A 14,956-nucleotide genomic window follows, 5' to 3' on the forward strand; every position below is an offset into this window, starting at 1 on the left:
GTGAAAGAGTTAAAGATTCCTTCGTATATACCTCGTTTCTCTCTCTATAGACTGTATATGTTGTAGTATATTCCAATGAGCATTTTAAATCCTTGACATGTGTGAGTGGCTAGTAAGGTTGTGTATCACGTTGAATATGTGATAGTAAGTAGTCTAACAAGACCAATATAGCAATCAAATCGCAAGTCCTGACCATTTTCACATAATTTTCTTGATCATTCTCCTGTATTTCAAATCTCAAAACACCTAATTTCACACATCAAAACAAAGGCTCAACATTGTCATGGAGGAACGGTATTCCAAAGCATACTGTCCAGTATATTCCACACTGTATTCTTATCCATTTGTCCATTAATCAATTTATTAATCATCACTATTGGGCATCTAATGTGACCAAAAAAAGCTTTCCGCACGGAGGAAAACCCTAGAGTGCATACATGAAACACATCTATCGAATATGAGTCAACGAATCCCATGAAAACCCAACACCCCCTTTTACCACTCACCATTCACCAATTACCCATAACCCAAAACCTTTCACAAAGGCAAGAACCCACCACCCAACAACCCCAACAACGCATCTCCTTCTTCCCTCCTCATCTCCTCAACCCCCTTCTCCACACTCTCCACCTTCCTCACAATCTCATCCACTCTCTCTTCCTCCTCCTTTTCCTTCGATTTCTTCGCAATCCTCTTCTTATGAAAATATCGCGAACTAGTGCGGACACGTGTCCCATCCATCTTATATCCCCGACTCGTCTCCTTACTATCCATGCTATATCGATACTCTCCTGTATCGAGATCGATTTCAGTGCGACGCTTGGCTTTCATGTTGAGGGAGATGCGGTCTCGGACGAAGGTGTATTGACGGTAGCCTTCGATTTCGGGGGGAGGTGGTGGCCAGGTTTGCTTGGAGGATGAGGCGGCGGTGGGTGGGAAGAGGAGATACTCTGGGGTGTGGGGACGGAGATGGGGTGGTGGGGGTGAAGAACGGGTTGGGGTGGGATGAAAGAGGCTGTGTGGGGGCTGAGTGGGATAGGAGACTGAGGCCCGGGAGACAGAGATCGGATTCTCTGTGTACGCATTGTCGTCATTGTCGTAATCTTTCGTGGGGTCGAAGTGGATGAATTCGAGGGAGAAGTTTGGGGAGGCGCTCGAGTAGGATAGTTCTTGCTGCGGTGGTAATTCTGGAATGTAATGTGCTAGAACGCCGATATCTAAATTTAAATTTTTAGTGGGTAGTCTAGAGTAATTGGTTAGATCTTAATACTTGATGCAGAATCTGATGCTCCATCTGCTTGAGCGGAAACTGGAGCTGTAGGAAAGAATGGTTTTTTTGTGCTATTCTTCTTGGCAATGTGAGCCGAGAGGACATTTTGGGCTCTAGTGCTGAAGATTGTACCGGGTAGTGGGTTTTCGGGAATCAACATTCCAGACTGAGGACTGGCCGCATCTGAAAAGGTAGTTCTGCCATTTATGGTTTTGGGTGAAGGCAGAATTGGTGTGTTGGTGGAGCTAGAGATAGATCTGGTGATTCTTCTGGAACTCATTGGCAGAGGATTGTTTAGAGCGAAGTTCATGTCTTGATCTGTAAAGTCTTGTGAACTTAATGCTGAGGATGGTTATGTCCATTACAAACCAGATTCAGGTTGAAACGTACGTATAAACCCCATATCGTCACGAATGACAAAAGGATTGTTACTCAAATGGCCTGGTGCTACAGCAGAAGTAACAGACGAAGGACTTTGCTGCACAGAAGCGTTTGGTGTAGCAAGTTGGGTTCTATGGCCAGTTTTCGATGTGCTTGTTGAGGCATTTGCAGCAACTGGTGTCAAGCTCGATTCATTTTGTTGATCTCCCTGATTATCAGGTAGTGTTGATAACGAGTGGTGGATATTCGAGGTTATGCGAGTAAGCTCTGTTTCCTCTTCTTCTTTGCGTAGGAGAAAGAGTTGTTGTCCCTCAGACGATATGGCTGGATGAAAGGGAGGACTTGTAGGATCATATGTATTGCCAGTTGAGCTTGCGATCTGTCTATCTTGGTAGCCTTCTTCATTTAATGGCTGTAGAAGGGGTTTGTTTGTGGAAGGAAGAGGGGAATATTCAGAATAATTTCCAGGAGACGACATTATGGAAGTTGGATGTCCCCAAGGGGCGTGTTGACGAGTTGAGTCTGAGAACGTAGTTTGGCCGAACCGATTTGTTTCCAAGGTAGCGGAGGGATATGATTGATGAGACGCATGGGCATGAAGAGGATTTCCCATTGATGTATTACAATCTGTCGATTCACTCTTCCAATTTGGAGTGTAATTAGAATGGAAAATTGGTGGCTGTACTGGGACTCTTGATTCACCACAATATTTGAAGGGACATTGGCACAGGACATTATATCCCGTGCTGGTTCTCCTCTTTCCGGGACATACGGCATAGAGTTTGTAGAGGCTTGGATTGAATATGGCTTGCATATTGATGTTCTTGAGCTTTTTGATGCAATGGCCATGGATTATAAATACCTCCACTAGAGGTGTGTGGTGGACCTCCAGGAACTGGGGTGGTAAATGTAGATGTGCGATTATTAGTTTGCTGACCAGATTGTGCAAATCGTAATGAGGCTAATTGTGCATCGGGAGATTGGAAGTGATTACTAGCAGGCTTGTTGTTATTGTCATTTTGAACTGATGAGATACTAGCACGTCGAGGAGTTGGTGATATCGAAACACCCCTTGTCATCCAAGGTTTCTGAGGAGATCCAGCAAAAGCATTTGACGTAGCATTGATGGAAATCACTTTCTCTGCAGACGTCCATTGTAAGGGCTTTTCTTTCGGTGTTCTTGTAGGATGTTGACTGGCCCTGTATTTAACTTCACTGATCCCACATGCCGCAATATTCCTGACGGCTGAAAATGGTTCCCTTCTAGGTGCTTGGCTGAAATCTGGTTCTGCAAATATCTGCGCCCAGAGTAGTCTCCCAGCTTCTTCAAGCCCTTCAACATAGCCAGTCTTCTCATATGCTCTCAACAATTCATAGATTCTTTGACCATTTGGAGAGGTGTCGTTAAGGTTCTTTCGAGGCTCAAGTGGAAGTGCATCGATAGCCCGTAGTTCATTGACTGATTTGGCTTTGTTAGTTCTTGATTTGAAATGATAATGAATGGTGCAGAACTAAGAAATGTGAAAAAAGGAACATACCTGTTGGTGGGCGATGAAATTTATCTCTAACAGCTTTTATATGACGATCTCGAAGAAGACGCGGTACTTCATCTCCATCTCCAGGCATTTGGGCAACGTTAATGCAAGCTATTTGTTTGCAATATCTGTCGATATAGAGAGAAGAGAGATTTGGTGGGCAAAAAAGACCCAAGTCATGCAAAGTAGGTATGCGACTGAGCGAAGGTATTGCACGTGTTTCTTGAGGCAATGCGTATAAACACATATGAGAAGAGGCTACAAGATCTAGCAAAAAGGTCTTGAGGATACCATACGGCATGCCACCTTACCGCTTTTCAAAAGACGGATCAATACGGGCCCGAAAGTGAAGAGATAGATGTGACGAGAGTCTATCATCCAATCAACCCAACCCCTCCATATTCACTTTCGCTTCTCTCCAATATAGCCCCAAACAATGTCATCAACCTCGAACCAAATCATCAAGTGGTGGTTTAGTTCAACGGTCAAGTGGCCGACTTTGCTATACAATCTTTGCTATACCCATAACTTGCTACAAAGCTGTTGCTATACCCCACTAACCATAATTCGTCCTCATCATCAATGTAAGTGTGTTATTTCTTTTGCCTTTTTATACTAGATACCCACATGCGCTTCTTCATTTTGCCAACCTTTTGTGTTGGAGGTGGAGTGTGAGGTTATTTTTTGATGCGTTGATGATAACCGTTACAGGATAAGCGACGACGTTGATGTAGTGACTGGTTGGATCCTAAAAGCATTTGCGAGATTAGTGGGTCTGTCTACGGTTCGTAGGAAAGTGAATTCGACAATGCAAGTAATTTCATGCCTTTTAGATGCAGTCTCAACGTTCATGATCTTCCATGTCCCATAGTCAATCGCCATGTCTTTGCATGTACTTATCAATTGAATAATCTTAGAATAAATTTACTTTTGAATTTCCTTCAAATTCCAGAGATCTGATATTAGATTGCACGTAAAGAGATAGTGTTTACATGGTATCCATGAAGTGAAGAGGAGGTAGCAAAGAACTGATAATTTAGAAAACACGCTATACATAAACATATCTTCTGCATCCTTGACAGGCAGGGTATACATGCATACTACATGATAGAAGAAACAAAAATGGCCCCCAAAATACTGCAGCATAGATTTCGTTGAGCCTTGACCACAAAGTTGATGAAGTAAGCCATGGGAGGACATGGAATCAACTTACTTCATTCAGTGGCAAGCAATGATTTCGTTGTACATTGGTAGTCCTATACTATATCTCTCGACTCTTTATTCCGAAAAACTCCAGCGAATTCAAAATAACAATTGATCAGATCGTACTCCAAGCATTGTCAATAGGAAGTGCAACACCGTTGATAGATTTCGCTCCATCGCTTGCAAGGAACAAGATTGCTTCAGCGATTGCTGAAACGGCAACGTTGGGCATTTCGCCAGGCTTCATATGCAAAGCGAGAACTGGTCTATGATGTTGTCAATAAAAAAGATAGGGCAATGGATGACCCAGAAAAGCCTTACCCCCATACAGCGGCCGCTTCTTGATCAAAGGTTTCTTTGTTCATCGAGCTAGCCATGTTGGTCATTACACCTGTGACATGCGTTAGTGAGTGTTACAAAAGGAGTTTATCTTTGGGAGAAGGTGGTTCTGACCTCCAGGACAAATAGCATTGCATCTAATACCCTCATCCCTAAATCTGAATGCAGTATTCTTGGTCACACCCAGCTATAGCATCATTAGCTTCCACGACTCACGCTTCTTAGCCGGAATATTACGGACCAACCCATGCTTAGAAGCTGTATAAGCAACTCCTGACGCAGCACCACTCAATGCAGCTTTACTACATAGATTTATAATGACACCATTCTTCTTAGCTCTCATGAAAGGTAGAACAGCCCTGATTAGTTTCGTAGGAGCAGTGAGATTAATTGCAATGACGCGGTCCCAATCTTTATCCGTGACCTTGTCCGCTGAGGCAAAAGAGTCCATCACACCAGCTATATTGGCCAGAACGTCGATGGTGTCGCTAGAAGGTCAGTGTCTTTGAAAGGAGGTTGGATGTATGTATGTGGTTGATAGTTCAAGCCCACCGAAAAAGAAGAGTACTTACCCAAATCGAGCGACACAGATTCTCACAAGCTCATCGCACTCTCCATCTTTACTCAAATCCCCTCTATGAAATTGGAACTACTCGGATCCACATGTCAGTATCTGATATTCTCTCCCCTAAAAGTTCCACACCCTCGAAAAAGAGTGTAGCGTCCAAAAGCTTCAATCAATATTCACTCACCATCTCCTGGTTCTCCTTATCCAACAGAGTAGGATCCATCTCGCTCACATCGACACCTAATACCTTATACTGATGGCTCAAAAACAACCGAGTTGTCTCGAGCCCCATCCCACTTGCGCATCCCGTCACGATGGCTACCTTGTTAGATCCTTGCCCGTCAACCATGTTGCTTAGTTTTAATGTAAATAATTTTGCTTGAAAATATCGCTGATTGATTGATTCTAATTTGTTGAATTTTGGCTTCTTGATTTTCAAATCTGTGAGGTATTTATGTAAAAGTATTGTCGATACTACTGTGGTCTGAACTTTACTTGGGAGATGTAGAGGTCAGTTTCCGGATACGGATGATTCCTCATCCGAACTGTGAATACGAATTCGAGCCTTAACACCATTGATTCACGGAGGTTAAAGGAAGTACCGAGATTTAACAGCCGGAGGTTGTTAATAAGCCACCTGAGCTTTATTGGTTCACTACTTACACGAGCGGAGCTTCATCCAGATCTCAGGACATCTTGATACTCATGAAACTACCGGTCAATGGGTCGATCGAATGGCCAGACCGTATGAACGTATAGAAACGAACATAAACCCCCTATTTCGATAACCCCACGGAAAAAAGCAGCAAATGATATTCCAATTCACCTCACGATGTTGTGGAGCTCATTTCCGTCTTTGAAGACTTGGCGTACTGGACCATTACTGACTGACTGCATTAAAGAGTCGCGGTTCAATTAGATAGGGGAGTAGTTTTAAGGAGAATCCTGGGTCTAACTTCATCTTGCTTGTGATAGATATTCGAGGTGTTCTTGTGCAACATATTAATATGCAGCGAAATTGAGATGGACCGGGCGAGAGACAGATGTGGCCTGGCTGTGGCTGATTATCATGTGGAGAGTTGTGGCTGATTCACGGTTCTGCAGAATTTGTGAGTTTCAACATCAATCATTTGTTTGCCCAGGTGTGTCTAATAAGCTTGCGATCCATGGATGGGTATGACCAACTAAATTTCTTAATCCCCTTTATTAATGTTCCCAGCTACATTTTCCCTTAAGCTTTCGACGATTCCTCCATCTCCTTGATCTTCTCAAACAACCTCAAGAATACTGCAGAGTCTTGGGCACCACCAATCTCATATTTTCCCTGGACAGTGAAATTCGGTACCCCGCTAATCGAATTCCTCCTCGCCTCTTCAACCTCCCTATCAACCTCTGCTCCCCCCTTCTCACTCTCCAACCATTCATTGACTTCCATCTCGTCCAAACCAGCTCGGACTGCGGCATTACGCAACACTTCATGACTAGTGATATCGCCTTCTTCTTCGAAATACGACTTGAATAATGATTCCACTACTTTTGTTTCCATGGCTGGCGACTTTGTCTTTCCCAGTTGAATAAGGCGATGACTAGTTCTCGAAGCTCCTGTCTTTCCTCCAAACTTGAAATCGATACCGACATCTTTTCCAATTTCAGAAAGTCGACCAATAACTGCCGTCAGTCTCTCTTCTCCAAGGCGAGAAAGGAGGTATGCTCGTTTATCCACACCTATCCATGATGATTAATCTCAGAACATCTAATTGACAGAAAATGTGTATTCAAGAAAGAGCAATGACTTACCTGTTGTAGGCGCATCTGGAGCAAGGTAAAATGGATGCCATGTGATACTAAATGTATCATTGGAATCGGGATGTCGTTGTTTGTATGCCGTGATTCCTTGCTCGAGTTTTTGCTTTCCAACATAACACCACGGGCAGACGGTGTCGGAAACAATCGAAATATCAAATTTGGTCATTCTGGACAACGTCGCTTTGAACATCAATCAGATTGTACTTGAAGATGATGTGAAAGAAGACGAAAATAGAGAGGACAAACATAAGAACTACATATACTGCGAAGAAAATCAACACATGATGCACCAAAAAATGCAAGGGTTAGAACGAGGAAGCCGAGGAAGCCGATGATTACTCACGATGATGAGCACGATTAGAAATCAAGAAATCAAACGGCGACCCAGCCAGTTTTCCTCGGTATCCCGTTCGTACATGCCGACCGTGGAGTAGTCGATTATGAAGCATGATTCGATGCAATTATTATTAATGTATTACCGGTAACGTCAATTGATTTATGTGAGAGGGAGATTTGTAAGGATCGCAATGATGCCTACTTAGGTAACAAGTAATAAGCTAGGTATGGAGTAATGGAAGTGTCTGGAAATTTCTGGAGGTTGCAGGTGATGATTAATCATGATCACACGTGTGGCTCGTGGTGGTGGCTTGATAATTATTGAAAACCACGTTTTGTACTACCCACTACCTAGTAATGTTCTTAACATTCAAATCCACCTTCACTCACTTTCCTACAAACCCGGCACAAATCCCTCCACTTTTACATCCCAACCCTCGGGGAAATGCATTCCAGGCTCACCATCCCAGCCCCCTGCCATCATTGCTAATGCAAGCATCAATCCCCCCGCATTCGGGAAGTACGGAGTCGGCACGCGTGACCCTCCTACGGGATATCCAGCGTCGTCGAATTGAAAGATTGGATGTAAGAGGTACTCTATTGCTTGGTCTATGTCACCTAGACGGAGAGAGTTCATGGCCAGTAAAGCAAAGTCCCAACCATATGAATCCTCTAGATCCCAAAGAGAGTGGATTTTGGAGGCGGTGTTACTAACAATGGTCATATTGAGGGGAGGGGAGCTAGGGGGTGGGAGCCATCCATATATACCGGCCATTGCTGGATGCTATCATTGGGGTCAGGATTGGCAATTTGGAGTTCCAGGTGTATAGATCATGTAACTGTAAGATCACTCACATCAGATGTTGTTTTGTTGTCTGTCCACATGTTAGGAATACCCTCGTACACGGGATATGTGTCATTAACGATAGGCAGGGGAGCAAGATTTTCCCGCACATTCTTCCAATTCTCAGGGATTGACTTCCCCTGACGCTCTTTCCAACTCATAGCTACATCGAGACCAAATCTCCAGTACGCCAGCTCAAAGGTCGGGTTGATTGTCGCATTTGGGTTCGTATTCTCAGAGACGGGATACATTGGTGGGCCCAAATCATAGACTCCAGTAGTGGCATTATACCACGCGAACGATGCCATAAAGTCTGCTGTAGCTGTCAATACCTCATCCCACCTTTCAAGTGTCGTTTCATTTGGGAACGATCGGTATTCGATCTCGGCAAAGTACATCGGATGCGGTTGCTGCCAGATCAAAAGAGAGTTGATGCCCCCAGGAGCGCTGCGGCCGGTTGGGTCGGTCATCTTTCCCCAGCGGGCGCCCTCATATCCTTGAAGTCTGGCCCTGTCGAGTGAGGATTCAAGGAACTGCTCATACATTCCTGGTATGCTTCGCCAAACAAGGTCGAAATGATTCCATCGGGAAAAATGCATAAGATGCCAGAAGACCATCTCAAGCTAAACGCATGATTCTTAGCCATTGTTTCTAGCCAAACTAGGCTCATCATGCAAAAAATAAACACGAAGTAGATTGGGAATACGAACGTGGAATTTTCCATACCATCCATTATTTACAAGACCAGATTCTGAGACAATCAGTAAATCTTCGGAGAAAATCTCATCTCGCCACTAGTCTAAGGGCTAGTTTGGATGTAAAATCCGTGCTGAATCCGCTGAAATAATCTGCACTTTGTGCCATCGCGGATTCCGCGGTGGCATCAATCCGCTTCAAAAAGAGCGGATTATTAATCTGTGGTTTTATAGTTTGGATGTCAAATCCGCCAAATAATCCGTGGTTTTCTAGAATATTCAATTTAAACTTCAATTCGATATTAAAACCCCATATTTAAAATTGAGAACCATGTAAAAAGCTTTAATAGAGTAATGATCTTGAAAAAGTGCTTAGAATTGGAAAAGAAACACATTTTGATTTTATCTTTCTTCTTTCTTTTCTTTTCAAAGAAAGAACCTTTTTTGAAGTATTTTGAAGCTATTTTCTATATATAAAATTATTTCAATGGCCAATGATGCAATCATTACCCAAACACCTCGAAAGCGTCTAGGAAGTCGAAAATTATTGACGACGATGGCAATCGAAGGTTTATATCTGTACGAAAAAGAGGTAGAAGATCTCGAACTCGAAGTCCCTCTCCCCCAATTCGTCATTCCAAACGAAAGCCCAAACCTACAGCAAAAGCAACCGAATCTCAAAGCCAACTTCGAGATCATGATACCTCCTCCTCTTCTCCCATTAGAGATTCACTATCCAGCTCCTTCTACAATGACGACACCACCTTCAATCAGAAGAAGATACCCTCTACAAAAAAGAAAAGCTACACACAGGTATTTGATTCAAATAAAGCTTATTTTAATTATATTAATTTATAATATATAGCAGGATTCCGAAACCGATGAGAGGCTCTCAACAAACATCGATACAGACAGCGATGAGAACGATGACGACGAGAGGGATGTCGATAATAGCTACAACACCAATCAAGACCCAAAACATAACACCTGTAGTGGTTCAGAAAGTGAAAAGAACCCCTTTACCGACACCATTGAAAGGGAGGATAAATCAGTGGATCCGGAAACTGAGACCGAAGATATTTCGAAGAAATCTACGAATCAGTTCAAATGGAAACCCTACGAAAAGCTTCTTTTAAACTTAATGCAAAGTCATCTACAGAAGACTAGTCAACGACCAGGTCAATTCACTGGATGGAGAACACTTCATTATAGTCAATTTGCACAAGCTATTGCTTTAGAGCACAAGACACGCACTAATAGTAATGAGAATCTAACTGGTGATCAAATTAAAAAGAAAATCAATTCGGTATGAACATCCTCTTTTTTTATTGTTTATTTGATCTAATTGATTTGATTTAGATCAAGGGACGTTATGTAGAGTGTCGGTATCTTCTTAACCTATCTGGTTGGGGCACTAGATTCAATGAAAAGAACGACACTATGCAGCCTTATGCACCTGATCATCTATGGAAAACGCTTCTACAAGCAAGCGAAGCTAATAATCGAAAATATCGTTGGCATCGAAGTCACTATACAGAGAGCTGGTCGATTCTTCAATTTCTATTCGAAACTCGCACAGCTAGTGGTAAATTTGCATATCACCCTACAGCTTTAATGCAACAAACAATCGTTTCTTCGGATGAGGAGGATAATCTTGCTGATTCAATACGCTCTATACCTTTCTCAGATAAGAGCGCTAAAAGGTGGAATAAACATAGCTCTGGGACACACAAGGTAAGGAATTCATATTTTTGAGATGTATTTTATTATTAACTGATTTATAGTTAGAAACAGAGCGATATAAACAATCTATTGCGAGCTACACACCATCGAAAAGGCCTCGAAAACTGTCTCTTCTGAAGTTGCAGATAGTTTACTTCATATTAATGAATCTTTAAGAGATTTTAATAAATCGAGAAACCACTCTCTAGCGCCTTACATACTCAAGTCGACAACCCACTGCCCCTTTGCACCAAGCATACTATATGATCGCACAAAACTACCCTAGCAAATATGAGTCCCTAGGGGCTGATATTGCTTTCAAGCTTGTTGATTTCCTACAATATCCGGTGCCTGGTGTTCGCCAATCTTATGGTGAGCTGCTGATGTTTATGCGTATAGGCCCATTTCAAGCAGAGTTTGTGGATAAGATCTGTAGAGAGCTTAAAGAGCAGCACGAAAAGGAAAATAATGAAATGCCTCTATTATCCGCTCCTTTACAACAAGCTTTAAATGAAGGGTGGCTTCCAAGTTCTAATAGCTTTTGATTTGGCAGTTCTATTCACTCTGTTCTCTTTATTGTATGTTTTTATCAATGTAACCTTTGTATTTATTCAATTAGATATTAATATTATATCTTTCAATACCTTTGTCTTATTTGATATTAACAATATATGAGTACGAATGACACCTATTCACCAGCCCTAGGTATGTTGAAATAAAGAATATAAGTATGTAATAGCTGGCTAGTGAGAAATGGCGAGTGAGAAAACGGCTGGTGAGAAACGGCTAGTGAGAAACGGCTAGTGAGAAACGGCTAGTGAGAAACGGCTAGTGAGAAAACTGTAAAGTTTAGCCTCTCAAGTGTAATATCCACCATAACAGGGGTTGCCAGCTCCATCATTCTTCGAAGAAAAATGCTATCTGTGTCTTTAATAGTTTGCCTCTTTGCATGAAATGCACAATGTTGTAGCACTATAAATTAAATCAATAATCTACTCAATTGATAAATAGAAAGGATCGAAAACGCACTCTCAAATGAGTAATCATAAAGGATTCAGCTGCCTCTTGAATTGCTACAAGAGCAGCAGCATTCCACCTCCAACACTCTCCACCAAGTGCAAATTGATCGAAACCTCTTTACTAAACGTTGAAAGGGGCTTTTTTCAAGAGCAATTCGGTCGATTTTTGATACTTTTTAATCTCTCGTAATGCAACCGCTATACTCAATTAGTAAGAAAGAAGCTTAGAAATCAAGAAAAGGTTTACTTACTCCCCGCTTTCCATCGGTGAGCTCTTTTAGCAACTTCTGCTTTCCTTTTTTAGGCTGCTTTCTTGCACTTTGAACCTTTGCTTTCGAAGCTTTCTTTACACTCTTATTTTTAAAAAAAGGTGACCTTCCACCTACACCTAGCTCTTGTTTATTCGTTGATCTCTTTCCGATATTAGTACGTGACATAGCTTCCCTATGTAGTGCGTTTGTAGTTTATATTACAGCTACAGGATTTCCTGGAATGTAGCGCTTTCAAGGCCTAGATTTGAATCATTTCAGTCTATTGTAGAAAAGGTTTCAAATATTCAAGGGGTGCATACCTAAAAAGCTTCAAGAATGGGGGCGAAAGGAATAAGCGTTGAAAAATTAAATGTTTAGAAACGCGTGTTTGTGAATTAATGTATCACGTGTCGCGTAATTCAACCAATCATACTACTTATTTCTCATGGAATATAGTTATTCCGAATACGAAAATATTACAAACAGCACAAACAACGCGCTTTTAGGAACAACAATAACAACAACAATAATAAGCGTTATATTTATAATATTGAATCTCTTCTAAGCTTCAAAGAATCAAAAAGATGCCAGTAGTAACTAAATCTAATAAGAAGAAGCTACAGGGAAAGCAAGAAGAATATTCGCAAAAAGCGAAAAGCTAGAAATGCACGCAATCGAAAGGCAAGAATGACACCTAAAGAGCTAGAAGTCGAAAAAGAGAAAGATAGGAAAAAGCATCAGATTTCCTACGCTTTGAAAGTGCTTCGCAAAACTTCTGATTTTTTTAAAGGCATCGAAGAATAGACAAGATGAAATGGTTGCACAAACTCGATTGAATATCGAAATGCGACAATCCCAGTACGTGGATCCAAATGAAAATCTGATTTTAATTAACTTTATTTAGAAAAGCGTTGAAGGCAAAAAAACCTTGTTCAAAACAACGATAACCCTGTATCAGAGTCTGAATCAGATGATTCCGAAACAGATTTTGAGGGTTGGGAAGTCGATATTGACGAGAAAGAGGAAGAGGAAGAGGAGGAATCTGATGATAAAGAAGAGAACAATGAAGTTAGAGAGCTTGAAAAGATTGACTTGAAAGATTTGAATATCAATCAAGAATTAAAACAAGTATGAAGGTGTAATGTTTATTGGTTCTATAAATGCTAATATATAAGTTTAGGCAGTTGGACTTTCTGGGATTTTGATTTGGATTAGAGCTTGGAAAGCTAGCGTAGAGCAGTTATGACTAATTTAAAAGAGTCTAAACGAAAAAATTGATGAAGAATCTTCGGATTTTTCATGGGTGAAAGATTCGTCTGGGTAGGTTTATTTTGATTTTTTCTCACTAGCCATTTCTCCCTAGCCATTTCTCACTTACTATCCCTCACTTATTATTATATCAAATTATTATATATTAATAGAGTATATTTGTATCCTAATAACTCCCTCATAAAATATTCAGTCGTCGACAACGTGCTGTTTGGAGAAATCTTGCTTCTTGGAGCTCTGATATTTTGAAGCTAGAGGGAGAGAGTGATATCAAGCTTCCTGGACCTGAAGAATGGTGGACCTCTAATAAGAGCTATGATCCAAAAAGACATGGATTTTGGATTCCTAAAGATGGGGTGAGATATAAGCGAGCTTGGAATCTACTCCATTATACAGAATGGAAAGAAGATCTCTCTCAACTCCTTAAAGAATTCGAAGAAACGCCAGAAGCTATGGCAGAAGATAATGGTAAATGGAGAACCCTGATGATTACTTTCTATTCTAATTACATGTACTTATCAAATTCTATTTCAATACGGTGTTGCTTTTCTTTCTCTCGCGCTTTTCGAACTCTTTTCACCTTGCAATAATCTCTCCACATAGCCTCTGCAATTCCTTGTCGAAAGTAGTCCATAGATTGTGACGAAATAGAGTCTAATTCGTTACTGCTTGAATTCATTATTGTATCATCCATAGTGCTTGGAACACGATCGATGATACAATCAAATTGAACTTCGAATGGATCTTCTTCGAAGCTATTTTGTCGAATAAAGTTATGTAGAGCGCACAAAGCATAAACTATACGTATTTGAGTTGTATATGGGTATTTTGTTGTTGTGTTAGAAATGGAAAGCGCATTTTGAGTACTCCAAAAATTCTCTCAACCTCATTTCGTAAAGAAGAGTGTCGAAGGTTGAAAAGCTCTTCTGGTGTTTTGGGTGTCTTATTGGATCCCAATTGCTCTTGTAGATGATATCTTACCCCTTTGAATGGAGTAAGAACCTGCCCAGTATTTACATATCCTGCATCACCTAGATAATAATAACCTTCTGGAATTCGTAAACCTTTTGAAATCAAAGCATCTGAAAGCACCTTTGATCATTCGCAGAACCTTCCCAACCGGCTAATATATAGCAGAATTGTAAATTGAAAGTAACTACTGCAAGAACATTCTGTGCAGTATACCCTTTTCGATTGAAATAAGCAGATCGATCTTCGAAAGGTACCGTTGCTGGAATAAAGGTGCCATCGAGAGCTCCTAGGCAATTCGCAAAATATGTACGATATTTTTCATCTTCTGCTACTCGAGGAAGAGCGAATTGTATAGTTGGATCCGGTAGCTTTACTACTAATGGGTATAATATCATTATAGCATCTAAAACTTGATAAAACCATCTTAAAGCGCATTAGAATAAACCAATAAGTAGATTTATATAAGGTGTTTTTCGTACCTATGGATTGTTTCTTCAGAATGAGAAAAGGCTTCAGCTGTACTACGTATAGTTCCACGCTGGCCTACGATATAGAGAAATACGTATAGTTTTTGATCAATTGAAGCATATTGAGAGTGTTGTAGCTTTGTTTTTTCGTGACAAAACTCGATCAAAAGTCGAAAAGTGCGTAGAGGCATACGCAGTTGTTCTTGACAACGTTGAGGGTGTTTAGAATCAAGAAGAGATTGTGTTTTAAATTCACCAGGAGTACCAGTTCTTTTTTTC

The 14,956-nt window shown here is 41.1% G+C and overlaps 4 protein-coding genes across 4 annotated transcripts; all 4 read right to left on the reverse strand.

The window, feature by feature from the left end:
• Positions 1–537: 537 nt before the first annotated feature.
• On the reverse strand, positions 538–3,277 carry EAF02_011988 (uncharacterized protein; the record flags this gene model as incomplete). Its single annotated transcript, XM_038908036.1, has 5 exons — positions 538–1,217; positions 1,271–1,612; positions 1,661–2,458; positions 2,514–3,110; positions 3,190–3,277. The coding sequence occupies 5 exons, from the start codon at positions 3,275–3,277 to the stop codon at positions 538–540; spliced, it is 2,505 nt and encodes an 834-aa protein (XP_038752211.1).
• Positions 3,278–4,504: 1,227 nt separating this feature from the next.
• On the reverse strand, positions 4,505–5,645 carry EAF02_011989 (uncharacterized protein; the record flags this gene model as incomplete). Its single annotated transcript, XM_038908037.1, has 6 exons — positions 4,505–4,655; positions 4,711–4,780; positions 4,843–4,915; positions 4,970–5,216; positions 5,301–5,377; positions 5,481–5,645. 6 exons carry the CDS (start codon positions 5,643–5,645, stop codon positions 4,505–4,507), a joined length of 783 nt encoding a protein of 260 aa, XP_038752212.1.
• Positions 5,646–6,405: 760 nt separating this feature from the next.
• On the reverse strand, positions 6,406–7,618 carry EAF02_011990 (uncharacterized protein). The gene is made up of 2 exons (XM_038908038.1): positions 7,094–7,618; positions 6,406–7,021 (listed from the first exon to the last, which is right to left on the reverse strand). The coding sequence occupies exons 1-2, from the start codon at positions 7,290–7,292 to the stop codon at positions 6,528–6,530; spliced, it is 693 nt and encodes a 230-aa protein (XP_038752213.1). The 5' UTR covers positions 7,293–7,618; the 3' UTR covers positions 6,406–6,527.
• Positions 7,619–7,832: 214 nt separating this feature from the next.
• EAF02_011991 (uncharacterized protein) lies at positions 7,833–8,827 on the reverse strand (the record flags this gene model as incomplete). The annotated part of the gene is made up of 2 exons (XM_038908039.1): positions 7,833–8,222; positions 8,294–8,827. 2 exons carry the CDS (start codon positions 8,825–8,827, stop codon positions 7,833–7,835), a joined length of 924 nt encoding a protein of 307 aa, XP_038752214.1.
• Between the last annotated feature and the right edge of the window lie 6,129 nt (positions 8,828–14,956).

This window comes from Botrytis sinoallii, assembly GCF_014898435.1.
Source record: "Botrytis sinoallii strain Bc 23 chromosome Unknown BSIN_038, whole genome shotgun sequence".
In the NCBI taxonomy this organism is placed as follows: domain Eukaryota; kingdom Fungi; phylum Ascomycota; class Leotiomycetes; order Helotiales; family Sclerotiniaceae; genus Botrytis; species Botrytis sinoallii.